This window comes from Papio anubis, chromosome 3 (genome assembly GCF_008728515.1).
Source record: "Papio anubis isolate 15944 chromosome 3, Panubis1.0, whole genome shotgun sequence".
NCBI classification, from domain to species: domain Eukaryota; kingdom Metazoa; phylum Chordata; class Mammalia; order Primates; family Cercopithecidae; genus Papio; species Papio anubis.
Window position 1 is genome coordinate 159,805,744 of NC_044978.1, and position 27,020 is coordinate 159,832,763.

Consider the following 27,020-nt stretch of genomic DNA (forward strand, 5'->3'; position numbering starts at 1 on the left):
GTAGCATATTAACAGCCTTGAGTTTTTTCAATGCGCTATATTAAGTACAATTATCCTCCTAGCTATTAATCTAGCACAGTGTCTCTCACTGAAGGGGTGACAAGAGAGGAAAAGTAAATGTCCCTTGATGCAGCTCGTCTGGCTTTACTTCTGCAGGTGGATGGACATGCTTTTCTTCTTATTATCTCATAGTGCCTTCTACATAATCTCAGTAGCACATCCCTTAATTACTTGTTAAAAGATCTTTCTCCAACGGACTGTAGACAGGTGGAGGACAGAGAACATATTCTTCATCTGTGTATCTTTTGAACCTAGGACAAGGACTTTCTCATAATAAGTATTTACTAAAACATTTTTCCTGTGTGAATCAGTTAAATAAACTCCCCTCCAAGCCCAGTGGATCCAAAAATCACAGGGAGAAAAAAACTGGAATTCATTCTAAACACAAGGGAAAAGTTAACCCAAATCTTCCTTTAAGACACTGCTCAGAATTCACGTTTCATTCTTCCCACTCAAAGCCACATTATATTCAACTCAATGCTAATGTTCCTGCCAACAGTGAATTTGTCTTTTTATAACTCTTCTACATTACCAGGCCTTCTAAAGCAAGAAGCTATAGTAGCTCTTACAACGATGATAAAACGCTAAAGTACACTACCACCTCCCACACAGTAAAATACTGCTAATAGATAATTGCTAAAATAATATCCTTTTTTGCTATCAAGACAGATACAGACCAAGCTTCCTTAATACAGTGCTCCAGGGAATCACTATGGACTGGTAAACACTGGAATATGAGTGGAATCATACTTGCCACTCTTGGAGCTGCTCATCAGATTTACACAGAGACTCACTATAGTCTGGTCTCTTTTTCTGACCCAATCTCCCAGTATTCTCCAACTCAGCTGCCTCTTCCAGCAATATGAGTCTGCAATATCCCATAAATGTGCCATGGTCAGATTTACCTTACAAAAACAGTAATAACAGATATCTGTTCATCACTTACTATGCGGTAGACAACTTTTACTCCCATTTAACAGATGACAGAACTAAGACACAAGATGGTTACACACTACATGTTAAGAGCAAATGACAAAATTTTAAGTGTTTATTATTATCTCACATACACTAAAAACGTATTATCTCTTGTATAAATTATGCTTATTGAAGGATTTAGCATTTACATCTAGACTCATTTTAATGTGCTAACTTGTATATCCCTCTCTTTCTTATTTCTATGAAAATTTTATCTTTCAAAGTCCTGTTGAAGAGCCATCTCCCTAATGAAGCCTTCCCTGTAATAAATCTGTCCATTCTCTTAGATTCCTACAATCATGTCATTTACATAGTATTTAATCAAACCTTCTTGAATTGCTATTTAACATTTCATCTGCATACATGCAAAACATTGTTAAGCTCCTGGAGGAGAAAGGTTGTCTCTCATACTTCCTTATTTTCTACTAATGAGTGTGATGCATGTTGTAAATATAAAAATAAATATTTTGTTGATGGATGCCACAAAGGTAACACTACCTTATTATCTGCAAAGCTTATGTTTTGAGTTACTCTTCTGATAATGTTAAACAATACACACTTTTCTATTTATAATTTTTTTTATTCCAGTCTCATTGTAACCAACATCATACACTTTAAAGAGCTGCTGGATTTTATCAACACTTAGAAATCCCTTTATACTTTCACATCCAGAAGAAAAATCTTATGGATATAAAGGTTCTATATATTTTTTAAATATTTATAACTTCCCTTACTTTTAGGAATTTTGTATCTATGGTCAGAATTTTTTTTCTTTATATTTTCTTTTATAAAATACTTATATTTTCGCTGTCCTAAACAAAAAGAAAATACTCTTGGTCATTTAATCTCTGGCTAGCCTTTAGGTACTCTTGAATATAACCACTATTAAGTGCCTGTATCTTTCTTCTCTCAGACTATTTCAGTTCCTTTAAATTTTTAATCCTTAAAAATAAATAAATAAATATTCTCTAAAATTTCCAAATGTCAATTCAATTTGTAAAGCCTAAAATTAAACAGCGACCTTAGGTAGGTTAAGATTTGTGCTGAACAGGATGGAAAGATTACCTCATGGTTGTCACATGTTATAATAACTAACCCAGTGACTTTTCATTTTAAAAACAGTATATTACTTAATCAGTTTTTTATCTATTACAGTTCCTAAATCTTGTATATAACCAATAATTTTCTATCTATATTTTCCTGCATTAGGTATCTGGCTACTATTTAAGTACATTCAGTAATTCTCACAACGTATCTAGTTTATCAAAATCTATCTGAAATCTAATACTAGTTTTTAAATGGCTGTCATTTGCATTAGACAGTTGCCATGTGCAACTTGACCAAGCATTCTCTCTACACACACACACACACACACACACACACACAGAGCATTAAAGTCACTGTTGAAATTCTATTTGAGGTCAGGATCAACTTCTGCATACAATAATTTTACTTTTCCGCAGTTGACAATATTCCAGAAAGATTTTGGGTACATTTCACTGTCCAGAGTTTGCACACAACGATGGTACATATATAGCTTAGTCTGTTCATTTCATAAATATTGTGAGACCAAGTCAAAAACAGTATAAAACTTTGAATATGGCTGAATTTTTCAGTTTATTTCACATTATTACTGAATGAGAGAATCAACCTTTACTACGTGCCTAACAGGTGCTGCCAGAAATTACACCAGGTACTTTTACTACATTACTCATTTATGTCACACAAGAATTACATTTTATAAGTGAATTTTCAAAATCTGTCCAATGTCTCACTGTTCATAAATAGAAGAGCCAGAATTTAAAGCGGTACAGTTTGAAAGCCTACATACTCCCTATAGCATGCCACCTCCACTTTCACTTCTAGCAAATTTTCAGGTAACTAAAGAAGGAGGCTGGGTGTGGTGACTCCCATCTGTAATCCTAGCGCTTTACAAGGCCAAGACAGGAGGGCTGCTTGAGGCCAGGAGCTGGAAACCAGACTGGGCAACATAGTAAGATCTCATCCCAACAAAAAACAAAAAATAAGCCAGGAGTGGTGGTGCACGCCGACAGTCTCAACTACTCCAGTGGTTCACTTGAGCCCAGGAATTTGAGACTGCAGTGAGGTATGATCACACCACTGCACTCTGGCCTGGGTGACAGAGCAAGACCCTGTATATTTCAAGAAAAAAAGAAAAAGATGCCATGGAGGAGCTACCATTTATGTTCTACTTCTTGTCTCCTTCTAGAACTCCTGGGTCAACCTTCAGAGCCCATCCCAAACGTTATCTTCTGTGTATAATAGTGAACTAATCACTCCCTCCGGTGAGCTACCTCCATACCCTAAATTTACTGCTATTATTGTACATATCACCTTATAGTGTAATTATTTTTTTCTTTGTCTTTCCTACTCAGCAATTTGCTCTGTATACCCCAGATCCACGTTTAACTCATCATTAATCCCCAGGATCCAATGCAATGCTCATTTAGCACCTAATAGATACAGTCTATTTTGCTGCATGTGCTTCTGTAACATGAATTAGTTTATGTGCCACTAGTAATCAGGGGTCACGTCAATGCAAAAGTCATATTATTTCATATGTGACTTTTCCAAACACGGTTTCATTTCACATCACCAAGTAATATCAAATGGATGCAAAGTATACTAACTGCCAATACAGCAAGCTACAAACAGGAGCTTCCACTTACCCTCCTTCTTCATCTTTGCTCAATTTGGCCAGAGCCTCTGTCTTGGAAATGATTGTTGCTCGGTTCTCACCTTCATGCACTTTGCCCTTGTCTTCATTTTTTAGCAACCTCAACTCTACTAGAACGCCCCATCCATCTTTCTATAAAGTTATCTTCATTATTTTTAATGTAAATTACTCCATCTACTATATAGTATGTATTGATTAGGAATTTAAAATTCTTTTTAGTGGTACTAGTATATACATATGTTTTTTGAGATGGAGTGTAGTAGCACACTCCCGGGTTCAAGTGATTCTGCTGCCTCAGCCTCCCTAGCAGCTGGGATTACAGGAGCGTGCCACCAAGTCTGGTTAATTTTTGTATTTTTAGTAGAGACAGGGTTTTGCCATGTTGGCCAGGCTGGTCTTGAACTCCTGACCTCAGGTGATCTGCTCGCCTCGGCCTCCCAAAGTGCTGGGATTACAGGCATGAGCCACCGCACCTGGCCTGTACTAGTATTTTTATTACTACTGTTAATGCTATGGCTAACAAGGTTTTGAATATTCTCCTTCAGTCCCATTTTTCCCCTAAACTGTCATTTTTAAGTTCATAATTTTAAAAAACAAATATTTTTAAGAAATGCACGTAATGTCTTATAACAGAAACGCCTGTACTCAAAACATTTGACCAACTGAATTACTGAGCATCCAATACTTATCAGGCATTACACTTTCATTCATTCAACAATGATTTACTGAATATCAAAGTGAATATTCACTATTGAATACTAAGTGAATGCACTGCGCTAGGCACGGGAGACACAACAATGATGAGCAAAGAATGAATGCATATATTTGCACGTGTGTGTATGTGAGTGTGTGTTATATACATACACACCCATACGTTTTTGTATATATTCAAGTAAACAACCTTGAATTACCTGTTATTGTTAGGTGTACATTCTAATCTGCAGTTTTCAAACTTTTTCAGAAGAACTACTTTTCGTTTCTCAAGATAAATTTTAAACAGAAACTAAATATAACAGATAAAAGCAGAGCCCTGCACACTCAACATGCCCTGTCCCTGGGACTCCTCCTGGAGCCTGAGTGTTCTAAAAATCAGTGCTATAGCAACAATGCCCAACCCTTACATGACCCCTTTAATAAACAGAGTCTGACATGGGTTGAGAAAAATCAACTAGGTCATTATAAAACTTCTAGTGAAAGTTTATTATTACTTGACTCCTCTCTCTTTCATCCCATACAGCTGCATTAGTAGGAGTCCTGAGACTACTTCTCCCAGGCTCTGTAAGGTTATATAGCCAACTGGGGCTTAGAGAAAAGGAAGCAGAGAGGAGATAACTTAGGCCAACTGTTTGAACTGGGGAAATCCCTCATTATCATGATGGTCAGATCTCAGATTAAGGTGAAAGCCTAGGGAAAAACGTTTAAGAGGTCATTCAGCTTGAAAAGGCCTTAGCTTAAAATAAAAAATGAAAAATAAAAAAAAACAAGCAAACAAACATTCTCATAGATCACAAAAGATCTCACCAAAGTCACTAGGGTGGGAAAACAAAAAGGAGTTTAAGAATAGAGTCCTCTTTATTTAGGATACATTAATAAACAAAACACACAAAGTTCCCCTGCTCTATAAAACTTATTCTTGGGGGTGAAGCAGAGAGAGAAGGGAGATATATATATAATGAATAAGCCAATTATATAGTATCTTAGAAGGTGATACATGATAGGGGAAAAGGAAAGTGTGAAGCTGAGTAAGAAAGATCAAGAGTACCAGGAAAAAAAAAATGAGTAAAAGGGGAGGTTAGCAATGTTAAACAGGGTGGCCGGAGAGGTTTCACTGAGAGCATAGCCCTTGATAAAGACTTCAACAAAGGAGGTGATGGAATTAGCCACGAGGAAGTGTGCATTCCTGCATTTGTGGAATAGCAACAGGTCCAGAATGAATGGAGCACAGTGAGCAAGAGAGATGGATGGAAGAGAAGAGGTAAGAGATGAGAGAGAGGTGGAAGTAGAAGGCAGAACATGTAGAGGCTTACAGGTCTTTGTAAAGATTTGGACTATTACTCTGAGCTACTACAGGGTAATGGGCAGATCTAATTTACATTTTAGAGTACTCTGCTAGGTGAAGAAGAGACTACAGCAGAGCACAAATGCAGGGAGATGAATTAGGTTGCCACAATTATCCAGGCAACAGATGATGGTGGCTGAATAAAGGTAGTACAAAGCTAAGTGGTCAAATATTTTTTTTCTTCATTCAAACATAGTCAAGTGGGTTCCAATCAATGTATTACATATTTTAATCCTTAAAAAAATACTAATAGCAATAGACTCTGTAATAGATCTCCACCTCCCTTCTTAGTATCTATGGATTGCTGAGCCATATCATGTCAATAAGGTAAGTTTGTTGCTGAGTTCCCCACCATTTTCACTTTTCTTCATGAAACTGGTATTTGTTTATTCCTATTCCTATCCAAGCTCATGTTATTTTTAAATGGTGTAGGGAAGAGAAATGGAGAGGTTTTTTAAGTCTATATATTTTTCTTTTAAGTCCTTAATTGTTTTCTTCTTTCTTCCCCTAACTCAAGTATATTTCAACAGAAAAACATGTAAGCAAGCTATCTACCATCTTTTACACTAAGAAAAACACTGAGCATTGGTGGGACAGTTTTATTTTCCCACTTTTAAATGTTATCATAATGACTCAAGTAAACTTTATTATTTCTTTACACTCTTAATTGGTAATCTGTCCCTTTAATTTCCTTTAATTATTCAGAGAAAAATATATGCTTACAATATAATTGCTGACTTTCATGAAAGAACAGAAGCATTAGAAAGAAGGAATTTTAGTTGAGTTACTGCAAAAAAAAATGTAAGCTTAGTGGACTTGTAAAAATTTTTTTTATTTTAGTAACTGCCTAGTATTAGGAACCAAGTTGAGATTTTTAGATCACAGACTTTTCTTGTACTAAACAATTACTGTCCATAATACAGCTTGAGAACTTCACAGTAGAAAAGGGAATAAAATACCAATTATCCAATTTTATCATGCAACTATTACGAGACGTCGTAAAGGATTTACTTAAGAAAAAGCTGAACAGTAATAGCCTCCTAAAAACATTAGGAACTATTCTCCACAACTAAAAAGAAAACTTTGTGTTTCCGTATATTTATTTGCTAAACCTTTTATAATAATGTCATGTAATAGCTGAAATAATGCTTTACAACTTTAGGCTCTCAGACATGCATTATCTTATTTATTCTACTATAATTATATAAGAACAGCCTGATGCTTAATAACTCTCAGAAAGACAAAAATCATCTTTCAAAAACAAGAAGGGAAAATTATTTACTAAAATTTAAATATCCTCACAAAAATGTTATTTTGATTTTTTTGGTAAAAACATACGCATAAGTGAGTTAACAACAACTAAGCAGGCTAGATGTGCAGAAGGGGAGGGAGCCAGATCACGAAGGCAGTCTTACCTTCTGATGTTTTCCATCGTTTCCACAAATCCTCAATTGTTATATGTTTATCTTCTCTGTGCAGATGGCTGTGTTTATTAGTAGCATCTTTATATTTCATATCTTCTCTGATGAACTATAGAAGAGAAAACACTAAGATAAATATAAATTCACTACCTTACTCTTGATAACTGGAGAAAAAAATAAAATCTGATATCCAGGGGGTGGCTATTTTCAAACAGTAACTGGTAAATTTTTGGTATTGTAGTCATATTATTCATACATGTTTGTAAAATGTATTTAATGAAATGTCTTCTGCTACTAATCATACCACCACCACCAGCAGCAGCAGCAGTAAAAGTACTTAATTCAATGTTTATTATTTACCAGATATTATTCTAAGTTATATAACAAATAGATGTCTACAGTCACCCCCTCCATATCTGTGGGTTCAGTATTCGTGGGATTGAGAATATTAGGGGAGAAAACGGATGGCTGTGTCTGTATTGAACATGTACAGAGTTTTAAAAATCATTATTCCCTAAACAATATAATACAACAACTATTTACATAGCATTTACACTGTATTAAGTACTATAAGTAATCTAGAGACAATTTAAAGTATATGGGAGGATGTCTGTAGGTTACATCCAAATACTGGAACATTTTATATATGGGATTTAAGTATCCATGGATTTTGGTATCCACAGGTAAGAGGGAGTCCTGAAACTAATCCCCCATAGACACCAAGGGACCACTGTATATCTGTCAATACAGTGAAAGTCATTTAACTTTACGACAGTCCTATAAGGAAAGTATTATTTTTCTTCATTCTATAGATGAGAAACCAAGGCCCAAGAGGCTAAGCAATTTGCCCAAGATTGAAAAAATAACGAATATCAGAGCTGAGAGTCCAACGCAAGCCATTTGGTTATATTCAACAGCATAATATACTGCCTCAATATCACTGCATTCATTTTTACCAAATACTTGGTGACAGGGATGTTTGAAAACAGAACAATCTTCTCAATTACTGCATCATATTTCTATGTTCTCCTGCCTTTTTTAAGCTACTGCTTTTAATTCAAAGACATTTGATTATGGTGTTTAGAGCTAAAGCATACTTTACAAAACTGAAGTACACCTTCTATTGGTCTTACTTTAAAATATATAGAGAGATAGGCTGAGGCAGGAGAATTGCTTGAGCCCAGGAATTTGAGGCTGCAGTGAGCTATGATTGCACCACTGCACTCCAACCTGGGCAACAAGGCAAGAACCTGTCTCTTAAAAAAAAAAATAGAAAGCATTAAAATTATCTTTGTTAAAAACTAACCTGTTCTATATTACTTTTTTAACCGTTTCCCATTGTCTAACAATAAAAAGCAAACTTCTTTTTGTGATTTAACACCATTTACTAATCTTATCTCTGAGAATCTTCTAGGCCTTATCTCTTGATACTTTCCTCATATGTACCCTTTACTCTAATTATGTGAAACTAATAGTTTTTAAATTGTTTATGCTTTTTCTACCTCAATATTTCTGATTTTTCTTGTTTCATTATTTTACGTGGTATCCTACCTCAATATTTCTGATTTTTCTTGTTTCATTATTTTACGTGGTATCTTTTTTGTTTTTCTATTGTTCCAAAACTGTAAGATCAGGTAAAATATTTCAGAAGTCCACAATGCAGAAATTGAAAATTCCCCACAGTTAAAAATGCCAGAGGCATATTTTTCTGACTTTTACACTAGCAATGAACACCACCTTCAGACAAAAGACCAAATTCTGCCTGAGTAGAGTTGCTCTCTACTGAAACTGAAAAAGAAAATTTTAACAGCTGTATAATATTGAGCAAATCATTTAACTTTTCTGAGGCTCAGCAACCCTGGGAGCAAAATAAAGAAATAATGTTCTAGGATCAACAACACTGTTGAACATGTGGTCAGCAGAGTAGTGTCAGCATTATGGCAATCAGAAAACACTTTCACAGCATCTGGGTCAAGCATGTGATAAATACGCTCACCTTGTCCACCCTGTACATATATACTGGAAATTAAAAATCTGGTCCTTCATCATCAAAAGTTTGAAAAGTACTAATCTGAAAAATCTATATAATCTGTTTTCTTCTTTAAATAGTGCCTTATTCCTTTATACTAAATGCTGCCTTAAGTTATATTTAAGGGGGCTGCCTGATTGCTCCAAGTCCTCCTGTCATCCAACTCTTCTTGACTGACACCTTCAAAATCCAGTAGCGACACTTGGAAAAATCACTACCAAAGAGATGCTCAGAAATTGTCTCTATCTTGGAAAAGGTCCAAGAGCTGGAAAGAAATTCTAGACTGAAAATCGTAATAATGGACTGAGCAGGGAGGAAATCTGTCTTGGAAATGGTCCAATCAGTTGGAACAAATGGCAACTGTTTCACTTATGTAATATATATTAAAGACAATGTCCTAAAAAAGTATCCTCACTACATGAACATAAACAATCTAAATGTGGAGTTCTGTGATTTCAGGATCAATATGTTTCAGAAAATAAGCAAATTTCCACATGACTAGATGTGGCATTCTAGCCACGTAACTATTTTAGAAAAGCCGGAATGAGTTTATGGATAAATGCCAAACAAACTTAACAAAATAAAAGACTTTTTTTTTTTTCTTTTTTTTTTTTTTTAAAGTTTTTTATACTTTTGAAGATACCTATAGCTTATCTGTTATAAAAGAACTATCTATTCCTAAGAAAGTTCGGTGAAAATTGAATAAACACAATGAATTGTATTTTCCCTGGAATTACCATCTAAAACTACTTCTGTTTTAAAATGAGAAGTATGACTCCAGGATATCACAATAACTCGTAACAAACCACATGAAATAAAAGTATATTCTGTATCTTACAGATCTTCAACATGCTGATCACAGAATGTGACTAGAAACCAGTATACTTAGAAATATTTTTGTTCGGAAAATGTTTAAATGAACCAAACACACTAAACATCATCAGGTTCTATGGAACCTTTTCCCAATATCCGAAAGAAGAAAAAAGCATATAATTCTGACTGCTCAGACTTTTCCAAAACTCTGTTAAAAACCCCCCCTCATTTTAGCAATGAAGTAGGCTAACTAGAGAAATTTTTAAAACAGTCACCAATAACTGAAAATGCATACACAAAAGACAAATACTCCTTCTTTGTATTCATTTGTCAAAAGACAAATACTTCTTATTTGCAATTCATGAATTGAGAAATCTGAAAATAGGATCTGAAATTCAACGAAGTGAGTCTTCAAATAATGTATGGCAAATAATGTAGCGTTCCCTGGTAAATACATCCAATTATATGCAAACCTACTATAGGGAATCCTAAATTGACAAGGTACATAAGGGAGTGCTCAGCAAATAAATGACAAATATTCTTTTTAAAAGATTCACTCAGACGATTCTTTTAAATAAACTCTTCTAGTACCACTGAAAGTAATGCTTTACATATCCAGTTTGGGGAAGTTAGTTTTCACATAATAAACTGATTTCAGTTTCTCACACCTGTAACTTCAATGTTGTATTTGTGCTGTTATTTTTATGACAGCACTTTAATAAAATCTGATATACGTTGTTATTATAGGCACATTCTGGGGCTCTATTCAGGCCATACCCTTTTCGCACACAAATACTCACCAGCATTAGTGTACATTCCTGTGTGTGTCTAGTCACCCCCTCTCAATCTACCATCCACAGCCACAGCTATCTGATCAAAGGATAGACAGACACCTCACCTAGAGGAAAACAATCCTGAGCCTATGCCAGGATGGCAGGATTCTCCTCACAGGAAATTATACTGAGATTATGAAAAACTGGACGACTTGGCCACAGCTCTGGACTTTTAGGGTGATAAACACACTGATGTTGAATGTACCATTTTATGAGTAGTCAAGATGGGCTAGGTGGTAAGGCAAACAGAGGAAGCCAATAAATATGCGGAAAGAGAAAATAATGAAAGAGAACAGAGGTGACCACAGGGAAAGACAAAGCACAAAGAACTGCCTCCGTTCTTGGTGACTTTCTACTTTTAATTCCTCGGGAGGCCTGTTTTGCACAATTTTTATCCTGATTTCCATGATATAAGTCTGTTTCCCCTTCTATTTTTAAATACATAATTTTAAGACCTCAATACTCAGGAGAGGTGATTTATCATCATAGTTAGGCATGCAGACTTGAGTCTGACATATACTCAAAACTTGACTCCACTACTTACTATAAGACATTTGCAAGCACTTAACTGCTCATTAGCCCCATTTTTCTCTTCTGTAGAATGAGGAAAATAAAATTGCCTACTATATAAGGTTACAAAGATTAAATTAAAATGCATACACAGGGTATGCAAGTGTTAGACAAAAATACTTTGAGTGGTTTTTATATGTTGGTGTTGAGTTACTGTCAAAGTTTAAAACATGAATAAATGAGTATCACTCTGATTATACTGGAAGGTTTAATACATGTTTTGGGGAATAACAGACATTTATGTAAGTTTGCCCAATACACCCATTTCAGATATCCTGAAACAAACTACATAACAGGGATGGAGCAGAAAACCACAGTTTCTTTACTGACAATGTAAGCAGACTTTCTCAAATGACACCTGTCATCAAAACAATACAATGTCCAAGGTCTGATATGTGAGTCAGTTAAAACAGATGGGTTCTATGGGTTTATATGGGTTCAATAAACAATTGCAAGGTCTTGAAAATACTACTAAACTAGCTTAGTATAATGTCTCAGCAGAAAAAATCCACAAGAAAAGTACCACTATTATTCCCCCCGCCCTTTTTTTTTTTTTTTTTTTTTTTTTGAGACAGTCTCACTCTGTCGCCCAGGCTGGAGTGCAGTGGTGCAATCTTGGCTCACTGCAAGCTCCGCCTCCCGGGTTCAGGCCATTCTCTTGCCTCAGCCTCCCGAGTAGCTGGGATTACAAGTGCATGCCACCACACCCAGCTAATTTTTTGCATTTGTATTTTTTAGTAGAGACGGGATTTCACCGTGTTAGCCAGGATGGTCTCGATCTCCTGACCTTGTGATCTGCCTGCCTCAGCCTCCCAAAGTGCTGGGATTACAGGCATGAGCCACCATGCCCAGCCTATTGCCACTTTTAAAGATGAAAAAACTAAGGCTAAGAGAGAGTCAGCAATGTATTCTATTTCATAGAGCTATTCAAAAGGAGACCCAATTCTGGAAGTAATTTTAAAGAATTCTAAAGTCTAAGTTCTTCACCACCATGCTCACCTGGATGTTCTGTAAAAATGCACGGATTCCTAAACTCTTAGATGTGATAACACGTTAATAAAGCATGAACTGCCCATGTTTCTCTCTTCATCTTAAAATTGTTATATCAAACAGCATAGTGTTTGAGAGCACAGACTTGGTCTAGACTACACAGATATCCCAAATCTCCTTTTTGTTTTATGACTGTAGTAAGTTACTTGACTCTCCGTACTTCAGTATTCTCAGCTGCAAAATGGTCACCTTCAAAGGGTTATGAGGATTAAGTTCTTTATTTTACATGAAGTGCAAAAAAAACGTGTTTGGTACATTAGTCGATATTCAATGTCAACTATTTTAATTTTATTGTAAATCATTTATTTTTCAAAATAATGAGCTGAATTTTTACCTTGATTTGCATATTCTGTATGATTTCCTGGACATGAATGAAGACAGTGTGAGGTACTACAAACACCAGCTGATAATCACTGATCTAAGAATTAAATCTACAAAGAACAGCAATACCAAATCTTGATTGAGACTCACAACCCAAGACACTGTAATTTGTATACAGATAGAGGTTACTACTAAGACATTCCTTGTTTTAATAACCTTGATCTTATCCTCTGATATGGTTTGGATGTGTCCCCACCCAAATCTCATTTTGAATTGTACTCCCGTAATTCCCACCTGTTGTGGGAGGGACCCGGTGGGAGATAATTGGAGTCATGGGGCAGTTTCCCCCATACTGTTCTTGTGGTAGTAAGTCTCACAAGATCTGATGGTCTTGGTCTTATCAGGGGTTTCTGCTTTTGCATCTTCCTCATTTTCTCTTGCCGCCGTCATGTAAGAAGTCCTTTCGCCTCCCACCATGATCCAGCCAAAATCTACCATTAGGCTTTGGCCTCTGATGCCAGAACTCTGCATACCTAAATATCCACTTGAGTGTTTCTTGCCATCCATTACTTAGACATGATCAATACTCACACAATCACGTAAGTTAACATTATATCCAATCACCATTACATCAATAATATATATAGCAAGTCATTGGAATTAATGTTAATATTCATGTTAATATTCACTTTAAGTAGGGGTAAGCATTTCAGATTTAACGAATGAAAAAAATCTCCTTCTGTGTTTTATTTGCTAAAATTTAATAAGTCAGAATGTGCATTTCCAGCAAAGATGAGGTTACAGGGACCGGATTTACCATACCCCCGGGCCCTCAAAAAACAACTAAAAAACAGACACAATATACAAATAACAGTTTTCAAGACACTGAACACAAGGCAACAAAGAACAGTGATCCCTGAGAGATCTGTGCTGTATGACTGACCTAAATGAGTTCCTGGAGAGAATTTCTAGGAAAAGGTGCAAGAAGAGGGAACCCAACAGTGCCAGGCAGTTTCCCTGAGTTGAAAAGACGGGACTTTGTGTGGGAAATGGCACATTCATACGTCTGTGGGAGTACAAACCAGTGTAACCTTTGTGGGGGGCAAATTTTAGCAATATCAATTAAAATGTTAAATGTTCATTGCCTTTAACCAAGAATTTCTGCTTTTCAGAATTTATTCTACAGTAATGCTCACATAACTGTATAAAAAGTTCAAGAGTTTTCATTGCAATATTATGAATAAAAATTTTATGACTATTCAAACTGTCCACCAGTAAGAAACATTTGACAAATTACGACACCATCAGGGCAAAATGTAAAAGCAGGTATATCCATTTACCCTTAATAAAAAAGAAAAGCTTACAATATAGCTATCTGATATTTAATAAAATTGCATCAGTTGAGTTTGATCACTCTGGAATTTTTTTCATGCTGATTAGAAGCTATGACAGCTGATCTGATACATTTTAAAAAAAAAGAACAACAAACCTATAAAAGCTTCTAATGTACATTTTCATACTCTCTCTTAACTTCTAGCCTAATGTTACTTGGATCCACCAAGGCGCTGCTTGGTAACTCCGAAGAACACAGAACTGGATCAAGCATCCCAGAGTCATAGGGTAACAACAGAGGAGGCATTCTATCAAAAGAACAGCTTGTCTTAGTCCATTTAGTGCTGCTATAACAGAATAACTGAGACTGGCTGATTATTTATAAAGAACATAAGTTTATTTTTCTCACAGTTCTGGAGGCTGGGAAGTCCAAATCAAGGCACCAGCATCATCTGGTGAGTGCCTTCTTACTACATCCTCATATAGCAGAAGGCTAAAGGGCATAAGAGAGCACCCACTCCCACAGGCCCTTTTTATTGCGGCACTAATCCCCTCATAGTCTAAGCACCCCTCATGAGTCCCCACCACCCAACACTGTTGCATTGTGGATTAAGCTTCCAACACATAAATTTTGGGGAACACATTCAAGCCATAATGCTTCTTCCAATCTGAATTCATGGTTTAAAAGAGAAATCAAAATTTATATCTAGAACAGGAGTGTGTAGATTGTACCACAGGTATGCAGCTTTTATAGATAAGAGAATACAGTAAGACAAAAATTATATATTTAAGAAGCTTTTAATTTCAACAGAATCAACTGAAAGCTATTTCATGTCATAAAAACGTAAAGACTACAATTAGTCTGAATGCTTAAAACATGAAATAGCTGTCACTGGTTCTTTTGGATACTAGAGCTCTAATTAAGTTGTAAAGCACTAGCAGTGGAAATATATTGCACATAAGATTATGTGTTATACGGAGGGTCGGGTAATTATTTCTAGTATCCATCACTGAGAATACGTGTGTTACGCTTACTTTCACTGTTTAGTGAGTACCTATAAGCGCTTAAAAGAAAGCTATATTGTATTTATAAAATGCAATTTAGAAATATTCTTCATCAAAACATCTTAAGTATTCAATTTGATTAATATTTTTATAAAGCAAACATTTTAAAAATCATATGTATACGTTTACATATGATTTTATGAACATAAAGAATGCTACAGGGGAAAAATCACAAGCAGTAACACTGATAATGAACAGGGGATGGGATGGGCCGTCAGGAAGATAAGAGGAGGAGCCAAGGAGGAAATACAATATTTACACATTAAACTGTGAGCACCTGCTTAAGTTAACACACACATACACAAATTCAACAATAAAGACCCTGAAGCAAGACGGAGGCATTTCAGAGTGAGACACAGGAAGCAGACCTAAAACTGTATCAGAACTGTTCCTAAAGCACAGATTAGAGGTTACTACCACTTTCTTTGGAAAGAGAAGCTGGATACCAATTTCATAACCACTATAGGGCCTTTATTTCGTTATACATAAATATAATAAACTACACATAGTTTTCACTGAAAAACAAACTTTATATTAGTACTTATCGTTTTAATGATGAGTTATATAGTTCATTTAGTCACCAATAAAATAATTTTACTACTTAACTATGTTAAAATACATACAGGACTGTGAGACAGAATAAAGGTCAATAATTTAGACCGTAAAACAGATTATGCCAAAGTAAATTCTGGAGTTGCTACTTTTAGAAATATTTTGAATGAACACAGACACCGATAATCATGAGAAAGCTTTGTGGCACTCAGCATTCAGAGAATAACTCTGACTATAAATATGGATAATATTAATAAAACTCAAAATATAATGTATGAAAATTAATTTGTCAAGACTTACTGTGTAATAGGATTGATAAGGAAAAATAAGAGACTATCTAAATAAAAAGAAAAGCAATTCTATCCTAAAACCGTAAAAAGTGAGATTGGAAGATTAAGATTGAAGAAAAAATAATCTTCTACAAAGAAACAAAATGACTACATTGTATGTACTGTGTCAGTTCACTAGGGTGTGCCTTACCTATCATCACCACTGAATATTCATTTTTCTGTAGTTCTCCTCATTTTTACTTCTCAAGGAAGCTAACAAGTATCTTCTATCAACCAAAGACTTGGTTTCTGAGAAGTCACTAGCCCTTTGTTACCCAATAATCCCAAGACTAGTAATGTTCACTGCAATATTAATTACAATTTTCTTTTTAAAAAAAAAACTATAGAATTAGTAATACATAATGTATCCCACAACGTCAGAAAATGAAGGCATTTCCAGAATACTAAAGACTGCCTCTTTTAGCACTAAAACATTCTAATTTTAAGCAATTTTAGTGGAAAACATTCTAAAATAAACTGCCTTATTAAATGAAGTTTTCGGGAGGGGTTAAAAAAAAAATTTTATAGAGACAACGTCTCACTATGTGCCTAGGCTGGTCTCGAACTCTTGGGTTCAAGCAATCCTCCCAACTCAGTCTCCCAAAAAATACCAGGATTTCAGGCATAAGCCACTGTGCCTGGCCAAATACAAGGCCATCATTTTGAACACTACTTCTTTTTACAATCATGTCACAGTCTCCCAGTTCCTCCCCTCTGTGGAGATGTATGTTTGAATTGAGGAAGCCTAGCCAATAAGACTATCCCTGTTCCTGTGGCCACAGGGAGGGGCTGGAGGTAGGCATGTGACCATGTCAAAACAATTAGAACCAATATGAATCCCACTTAGCACTTTCATTGGAACACCTGGAAAAAATAAGCTCTCTCTGCTGTGGCCACAGAAAACTAGCAGGATTTGACCTAGAGCTGTTGAGAGATACACAGGGAGAACGAGCCTGAGAATATGGCCAGTAAAGAAAGCAAAGCTGAGAGAAAGTGGCAGAATTTTGATGACAGGTGTTTGAGCACAAGAATCCAATCATACCTGAACAATTCTAGATTGTTCAGCTATATGACCCAACACATTTCCTTTTTGCTTTTGTAAACTAGAATGGAATTTTTTTCACCTACAACATCCCTATTATGGAATGTTTACAGCATATAAAAATTTTCCTGATTATAAAGAAAGATCCCTGTATATATATTTTTGCCAACTTCTGATTTCCTTTGGATAGGTTCTTAGAAAGAGACAGACATACGATTATAAGGCTTTTGATACACAGAGTCAAGTTGCCTTCTGGAACAACTTTTATTTATTTATTTTCATGTGTGCAAAGTATAGTTGTTATAAACAAAACAACAGAAACAGAATGAGGAGGCTGTGGTGTCTGTGGGGCAGTGCCAAAGCAGAGCCCCACGTACTCAGACCTGGGGAGGAAGGGCTTTATGCTCCAACAGGTCTAGGACTGGCAAGCAGGGAGACGGGGTCTTATGTGTTGGCTCTCATAGCAAAGAATGGAGATCTGGTGAGGCTGATGGAGGGCTGGAGAAAGCCTGATCAAGATGCGGCTGTGGCCTCAGCCCCCTCCTCCAAGTACCACACCTCTGACTGCAGATAATCAGGAAAGAGAGCCCTGGCCCGGCCAATTTCACCCCCTCCCCACACCGGTATTATGAGTACCTACGTCAAGACATTTTCACAAGCTTTATCATATATATATATATATATATATTTGTACCATTTGAAAAATAAAATGTAATACGTTTTGATATGAATTTATTATAATTTTAAGATTATAAATTCTCAAACTTATATTAACTATTTGTATTTCGCATGTAAACAGTTTATTCCATACTTATTTTACATATGGGAATCTGTCAGTGTCCTCTCTAATAAAACAGAGAAAGAGAGACAGAGATGAAAGAAGAACAGCATCCCTCCAATCTCCTAAGTTCTGATGTTATCATAGGAGAATACAACACTTGGAGCTACTGCAGCCATGTCCAACCATGAGTAGAAAGCCAATGAAAGAAAAGCTAACACAGAGACCTACACATCACTGAGCCTGTGTACGAACCTTAAAACCATTTAGCCCCTGACTTATGACAATGCATTTTCAAATATTAAACTCCTATTGTTCAAGCCACTTGAATTCAGGTATTCTATTACTTGCAGCCAAAATCATCCTAAAATATAATCAAATAAAACTCTAGCTTGCTAGTCCCCATCTCTTAGGTCTAGTATACAGGATCTGGAATCATTTAATGACCAGTAATAAGCAAAGATGGTTTTTGACACAGGGAAACAATGCAATAGACAGAGAATTATAAGAAACCACAAAACCAAACTGGTAAACTGACATGATAAACCAGATTATCCAACTGCATATTTTTAAGTCTATGCACCCTTTTTCTAAAGATGAAGGGATATAAAGTCATCCAAAATTTGTTTCAGCTTTGTAGGAAGCAAAAGGAAAGGGATATGACATCGAAAAATCAGAAAAAAAGAGTGCACAGAAGTGCAAGCACACAAGAGCATGTGCACGCACATGCGCGTACACACACACACACACACACACACACAAACTAGTCAGGCGACTGCAGCAGCAAATAGTGAGGCCCCTCACACAGAGAAGAAAGATATCTGGAAGTAAGAGTCAAAGCTATGACTTGAGCAGTTCCTCTCATCAGATTCTTCCTCCACTACTAATATTAGAGAATCAAGGTTTGATAAGACTACATAAGGGAACTGACAGGTTCTTATCAGAGGTTCCAACAAGTTCTATTAAGTAATCACCTATATTTTCTTCTAATTTTGGTACAGTTTCACATTTATCAATTTTTTAATATATCTAGTTTATTTTTGATATAAGGTGAAAGGTCAGAACTGAGTTTCATTCTCTAAATCTTAACTCATTACTCAAGCATGACTTATTGAAATAACTTTAATATTGCCAACAACCTGCAATGCTATCTTTATACAACTGAAACATGGTAGGACATCAATATTTTCCCATGGTTCAAGCTAACCATAAACACAGATAGTTCTGTTTCTGGGATATTCCATTTACTTTTTCCACGTTAATACTAACAGAAGAAAAATAACGATTTTTGCATGTCCAGCTAACATAAATCACATCATATACAAATGCAACAATTTTACATATAAGGCACATAGCACAAATCTAACCGACATCACTATAATGTTGTAAACATGCCATGGATTCAGAGACTTTATTTTCTAGAGCAGTTTTAGGTTCACAGGCTTGTTAAGTTCACAGCAACATTGAGTGGAAAGTACGAAAAGTTCCCAAATACAACTTAAATTTACAAGAATAAAACAAACAACCCTATTAAAAAGTGGGCAAAGGACATGAACAGACATGTCTCAAAATAAGACATACATATGGCCCATGAGCGTATGAAAAAAGCTCAACATCATTGATCATAAGAGAAATGCAAATCAAAACCACAATGAGATACCATCTCACGCCAGTCAGAATGGCTATTATTAAAAGTAAAAAAATAACAGATGCTGGAGAGGTTGTAGAGAAAAAGGAATACTTTTACACTGTTGATGGGAGTGTAAATTAGTTCAACCATCGTGGAAGAGAGTGTGGCCATTCCTCAAAGACCTAGAGGCAGAAATACCATTCAAACTCGTGTATCTCATTACTGGGTATATACCCAAAGGAATATAAATCATATCTATCATTTTAAAGACACATGCCTATGTATGTTCACTGCAGTACAATTCACAATAGTAAAGACATGGAATCAATCTAAATGCCCATCAATGATAAACCGGATAAACAAAATGTGGTACATTTAACCATGGAATACTATGCAGCCATAAAAAGAACAAGATCATGTCTTTTTCAGGGACATGGATGAAACTGGAGGCCACTATCCTTAGCAAACTAACACAGGAACAGAAAACCAAATACTATATGTTCTCACTTATAAGTAGGAGCTAAATGATGAGAACACATGGACACATGGAGGGGAACAAAGCACACTGGAGCCTCCCAGAGGGTAGGGGGTAAAAAGAGGGAGAAGATCAGGAAAAGTAACTAGTGGATATTAGGCTTAATACCTGGATGATGAAATAATCTGTACAACAAACCCCCATGACACACATTTAACAATGTAACAAATCTGCACATCCTGCATATGTACTCCTGAACTTAAAAGTTAAAAACAAAAAAGTTCCCAAATACTCTCTATTCCCACAACACATACTTCATTCATTTAAACATTCACCATGCACTATTAGATTTTAAAATCTTTATTGAATCACCTTCACAAATCCATATACATAAGAATACATACGCATAGAGTTAACAGATAGTGTTGGGGAAAATACTATTCATGTGATTGATGAGAAAAACACATTCAGTGGTTGTTAATTGACAAACAACATTTTCTAACTTTGTGTAAGAAACTTTTCACAAGTTACTAGAAAAGATTATTACACAATAGAAAACAAACTTTTAAAATACTAGTGTGAGCTCTTTGGTATCCTGTCACTCTTAATTAGAGTATTTAGTAATGGCTTCTGTTTTAACAAATTTTAATTTGCATTGAGATAAAACACCATGAATGCACAATGCAATTATTCACGAAAATATTTCCTGACTATCTATTATGGACCAATGGTGGGAACAGAGCAAGACAAAAGAAACAAAAATCCCTACCCTCAGAGAGCATATTTCCTAGCATGTGAGACCCAGAAATTAAGAAAACAAGTCAAATCAAAGGTATATTGTTACTCGAAGCAAGTAAGGCTAACCTGCTAAGGAAATAGAGAATAAAAGTATTTTGCTTGTATTTTAAAAATTGAAGAACAAGTAAACCATAAAATAAAGGGGGGAAAGGTAATCTTTAAAGGGATGGAGAAAATATGGTATATGAGACAAAGACAGAAGAGATACTTTTTGCATATACTTTGTTGCACAGACTGTGGAACCATATATATATTTGTATAAAACAATAATTATAAAAACAAAATTAATTTTAAAAGGTAATCCTTAAAAATCACAAGTAAAATAAAACAACTGAACCTAACCACATCATCTAGATAGTGGTATAACCATACAGTTAGGAACTATCCTCACTGATTTTAATCATATTTGCCTAGAGGGATATGTCCTATAAACAAACAAACAAAAAAAGAACTCCAAGAGAATTAAACTGTTTTTGGTAATTATACCACTGGTTTTAACATTAGTATTCTTATCCTTACTAGTTACGCTGGTATTGTTAAGAATCAAAATTTTCAGTGTGACTGTTGGAAAATACAGGGGTAAGACCAATCAAGTTAAATTAAAACCCTGTAGTACTAAATCTGAATCATAAATACCAGACTGAATTCATAGTGTATATTATCTTTGAAAGAAAGTAACAACAAAATATTTCTTAGCCCCATCCACTGAGAAGACATAGAAACAATGACTAACGGAGTGCTGCTAGCACTTGGATTGGGGTCTATCAGATACTGTTTCCCACTAAACAAAATTAAAGCTCCTTGAAGAAATAGCTGAAGAAAGTAGAACTCTGGGGCCAGAAATGTATAAGCTGGACATGGAACATTTTGTCACTGTGGAAAGCAAGAAACCTATCAAAGGCAAGGTTGTGCCTGAAGGATCCAGGTGCGAGCCTAAGTAAGTTTCCACTGGCCAAAACTGTGGCAATTTAAACAACAAGAAAGATAATAACATAGCCTGAAGCTCATTTAAAATCATGAGTTCATGATACTAAACATACACACAAGCATGCCTCTCATTGCCTTTAGAGGATCCTTGGAAACTACCTAATTATTTTGAATATGTATAAATACTGGGAATCAATCAATTATCTTTCTTGCCTTTCCTATACAAACAGGAAACCAAATAATTGATGTGTTAAAATGTCTCTTTAAAGGGTATTCCAATTAACGAAAAAAACGGATAGAAGTAAAATACTGGCATTTTTCAACCATTAATAAATTAATGAATCCCAGCAACGATCAACAATGGCAGATGAGATCACAAAACATCAAGGATGATGCCAAATTTTTGGGCCCACTCAAAGATTGTTATAATGCAGCTGTTTAAACAGCAACTCCATTGTAAAAAACAAAAACAAGAGAGAAGAGATTTGAGTCAAGTAGGAAATCAGGAATCAATTTTAAACCTTAAATTTAAGATGACTACTAGATATCTAAGCGGAGATGTTGATGCAGTTGGATATATGAAGCCAGAGCTCAGGACTCAGTTATAGGGTATGTAAAAGCCTCGAAATTAGGTAAGATAATCAAGAGGGTGAGTATAAATAAGCAAAGCAGTGTACAGACTAATATTTGTAGTTCAAGGAGATAAAGGGGAAACCAGCAAAGAAACTGAAAAGCAGCAACCAATACGGTAGAAATAAAATAAGGAGGGCATGGTTTCCCAAAGATTAAGTTTTTTTAAAAAGTGCTTTAAAAAGGAAAATATATTAAACCATATCATGACACTAGTAAGTGATACGAAGACTGAGAACTGACCACTGCATAGCCACATGGACATCACTAATAAGCACAATAAGAATAATTTTGGTGGTGTAATGAAGTCAAAAGCCTAAGTGAGATCAAGAAAAAACGTGAAACGGTACACAAGTCCTTTTGAGATTTTTTGTTTTCTAATCAAAGGAGGGAAGAATGAGGCAACAACCAAAGGCAGAAGGAGAGTCAAGAAGTTCTTTTGTTGTGTGTAAAGGTAAGAAAAATAATGCCAGGTTTGAACACATGATCAAGTTACAGTAGAAAAGGAAAAATATGGTTGCTGAGGAGAGAAAAATTGCAAAAGGACTGCCCTAGAGTAGGGAAAGGGGATGAGATCAAGTACACAGGTAAAGAAATTCACTTGGCAAGAACACAGACAGTGAATCCACAGGAGTCGGAGAGAAGATAAAGCTTGTGGACACAAATGCAGACGGTGAGCCCCAGTGGTTATCTGACACAGACAGTGAGAGAAAACACTTTCCAACCCCAATCGTAACATCTACAGGTAGTTGTCAGATCCCTGGGATAAGATTTTAAACACATCACAAAGTATGGGAAATAAACTAGCAACTGAATTTATCTTTAAATTAGTGACCAAACAATACATAACAGGTTTTATAGTAATACAAAGATTTCTCTTCATTGTCTTCTACAAAAGAAAGTGAAAGTTTTAAAATTTGAGAATCAAATCTCAATTGGGGTAATGGCTACATGAGTATGTAGTTTTCAAAATTCATCAAACTATACACCTAAAATCTCTACATTGAATTATATATAAAATATAACTCGAAAAACTTTAAGCCATTAATAATTTGAAGAAATTCATCATCTTATTCAGGCACAATTTTATCCATTAAAAAGATACTTACCTTTAAAAGGTACTGCTCATCTCTTAGGATCTTTAAGAAAGCCAATAATTAGGAGAGCCCATTAATTTACTATATGGTATAATTTTTAAATATCTTTTTTTAAGGGTAGAAAATAAGAGTTTAAATCTCACTTCCATCAGTAAGATTCAGGGTAATAACTATAACCCATTTTTTGAACGTGAAAATCCTCTATCAATATTCAAGGAATACTGGCTTATCAGGCCTTCTGGTTCTAATCTACAGAAAGAATTTCATTTCCTGCATCGTAACACATATGCTCTGTAACTAAAGTGGGACAAGTAAAATACAAAGAGTGAACTGGATAAGGGATGGAAATTGGAAATATGGGTCAAGCTAAACTACAAAGCAACAAATACCATAAAGGAAGAGTGCAATGCAAGAGATTACTTTGGCTTGGAAGAAGAATGATAAAAGAAAATACAAAAAACAAGAAACAGAGAAAAGATTCCACTTGAACTAATCTTTAAATTAATCTTAAAAGATGGTTTGACAAGCAAGATGAAACAAGAGGAGACTGAGCAAAATCCTAAGGGAAATGTCTGTATACTCATGAGAATACAGGATGTGCACAAAAAGTTGTCTGTCAGTCGTTCACTTTGGCTAAAGTAAAGAGCACATGAAGAAGCTGCACAATAAATGATCATGGACAGAAAGGCAGAATATGACCAGACTGTAAAAGATCATGAATGTCAAACTAAACAGCCCAAACCGTATTTGGAAGACTATGACAGCAGTTCTCAGAGCATGGTCCCTGGACCAGCAGTATCAGCATTGCCTGGGAATCTGTTAGAAACGCAAATTCTTGGGTCTCATCCCAGACCTATGGAATCAGAAACTCTGAGGGTGGGCCCAGCCATCTGTGTTTTAACAAGTCCTCCCGGCAATTTTAATGAATACTAAAATTTGAGACCACCGGACTATGGGGCTCTGATATAAATTTCTGAGTAGGGGAGAGAATAACAAAATATTATGTCTAAAATGTTTTAACCAAGGAATAATGTCAAAACGGATTTACAAAAAGGAAAAGATAAGCAATGGCAAGACCAGTTAGAAATCAAATAATAATAATAAAACTCAACTCGGAGAGGCAGACAAAGCAGCAAACAAAGATGAAGCTGGAGCACTGAGCCTCAGTTGTAGGTAAAATAGTGATATCACTAATAAAAACACCACCGCACTTAAAGAGAAATAAGAATCAGTGTTTTTAAGGAAGGCAGTGATTGGTCTGGCATGAGACTTTCTAAAAAGCACAGAGAGAAAACAATGTATTTCATGGCACTTAGGACACTGAGTTGGAGATCTGCACAAGCCAAACATGAGAATGGAATTGTGGACAGAAGAAAGAACTGAATATTTACAGAAGTGATCATTAAAACCACGGGCCTGAATAAAGTGTCCTAGGAAGTGAAAGAAAGAGGCCCGAAGACAAAAATCTTACCAAATACATACACTTAGGGTGGAGGAAAAGTAAAAACAACTAAGAAATCAGAAAAGTAGGCAAGAGCAGGAAGAAGGAAAACCAAGCAGGTTCTTTTCAATCCTATCCTCAACAACATTAAGACTCCAGTCAGACCGCATGATTCGCTACTGAGTAAATTAGCACTCGAGGGGCTTTAGTACTTTTTCCCTGTCCTGCCCCTATATCATGGCATGTGCTTCCTATCATCTAAACCCATGAAAACTATTCCCATTTCACAAAGTCCATCTTAACGACTCTAGGCAGAGCTTTGTTTGATGCTCCCCAAACAGATGTGCATCACAAGAACACGCCACGATTCATGTGTATTACTAGGATATCGTTTGCCGTGACATGCCTTGTAGTATATACATACATGACATTATATACCCTACTAGACAGTAAACTCATGGGGCCTATATTCAGTTTTTCAATCTGTCCCATATTTAGTACAGTGCTAAATATATAAACAAGAACTTCAAAACCTTACATGTGCTTTGTTTTTAACGAAGTAGTCAACAATGCCCTTAGGGCCTATTTCCCAAGTCCTTCCGGGGCCAAAGAAAACAAAACAAAGGGAAAATGAGAACAAAACAAAAACCACACATAAAAATTTTCAAACATCCCCAATGAACACTTAAAAGAAATTTTAGGTACGGGTATGATATTAAAAAATAATAAAGGTGAGTTAGCAAGGACTGACAATTAAAGTTAAAAGGCTCTTAAATACTATCAATTGTTTGTAACATTTTTAGGATCCAGACAAAATATTCTTTAATTTTAAAATGTTATATTTATCTGATTCAGCCCTTTAGATCCAGTGGGGTGGTACAAAGCATGTCATCAATACTTGGTAGTACCAATGCTAAGTCAAGAACAGTATCAGGCCAGACCCGGAAAGGCCAAGATAGAAAATCTAATACTGATTTAATAAGCAGGGGAGGCCGGGCGCGGTGGCTCACGCCTGTAATCCCAGCACTTTGGGAGGCCGAGACGGGCGGATCACAAGGTCAGGAGATCGCGACCATCCTGGCTAACACGGTGAAACCCCGTCTCTACTAAAAAATACAACAAAAACTAGCCGGGCGGCCGGGCGCAGTGGCTCAAGCCTGTAATCCCAGCACTTTGGGAGGCCGAGACGGGTGGATCACGAGGTCAGGAGATCAAGACCATCCTGGCGAACACGGTGAAACCCCGTCTCTACTAAAAAATACAAAAAACTAGCCGGGCGAGATGGCGGGCGCCTGTAGTCCCAGCTACTGGGGAGGCTGAGGCCGGAGAATGGCGGGAACCCGGGAGGCGGAGCTTGCAGTGAGCTGAGATCCGGCCACTGCACCCCAGCCTGGGCGACAGAGCGAGACTCCGTCTCAAAAAAAAAAAAAAAAAAAAAAAAGCAGGGGAAAGAGGCAAGGTGAATCCTCCAGCCAAGCTCAAGATGAGACTCAAGATAACACTTGGTAGAGTCCTTACAACGGACCTTGTGAAATGGGAATAGTTTTCATAGGGTTAGATGATAGGAAGCACATGCCAAGATGTAGCGGCAGGCCAGGGAAAAAGTAGTAAAGCAAGCCCCTAGAGTGATAATTTACTCAATATGGTAAGATTCAAACCAAAATACAGGGAACAAGCAGGGTATGAGGTCCTAGTAAATGAACTAAATACCCAGAAGTTTCCAATATTAACATTAATAGACCATCCAATATTAACAGAAACCCAGTTCAAGAATGTATGCAGAGAGCCTCTTTTAGCTTCCATGGCTCAAAACTGAATACAAGTTAAAAATTAAAAACTTAAAAAAAAAAAACCTGGAAATTATGCCTAAACATGTCATGAAGAATGAACAGTAGTTGGAACAGCTGGACTCTAATCCTAGCGCTCTTTACGTACACTATGTAACCTAAATAACTTAATCTCTCTAAGCCTCTGTCTCCTTATCTATAAGAGAGATAACACTTCTGTCCATCTCAAAAAAGTACTGCTGAAGATAACGTGAGACAGCATAAATGTGAGGTTATCTGAGGATAAGAACTATTTACCTTACACCTCC

General features: G+C 36.0%; 1 protein-coding gene across 4 annotated transcripts in view; it reads right to left on the reverse strand.

The window, feature by feature from the left end:
* The window catches only part of STIM2 (stromal interaction molecule 2), a 166,001-nt gene that overhangs the window by 64,442 nt on the left and 74,539 nt on the right, over nt 1–27,020 (reverse strand). For all 4 annotated transcript variants that reach the window (XM_003898562.5, XM_031664682.1, XM_031664681.1 and 1 more), the window contains exon 3: nt 7,208–7,322. In XM_003898562.5, the coding sequence (XP_003898611.1) occupies nt 7,208–7,322 (115 nt within the window). The remainder of the gene's footprint in view (nt 1–7,207; nt 7,323–27,020) is intronic.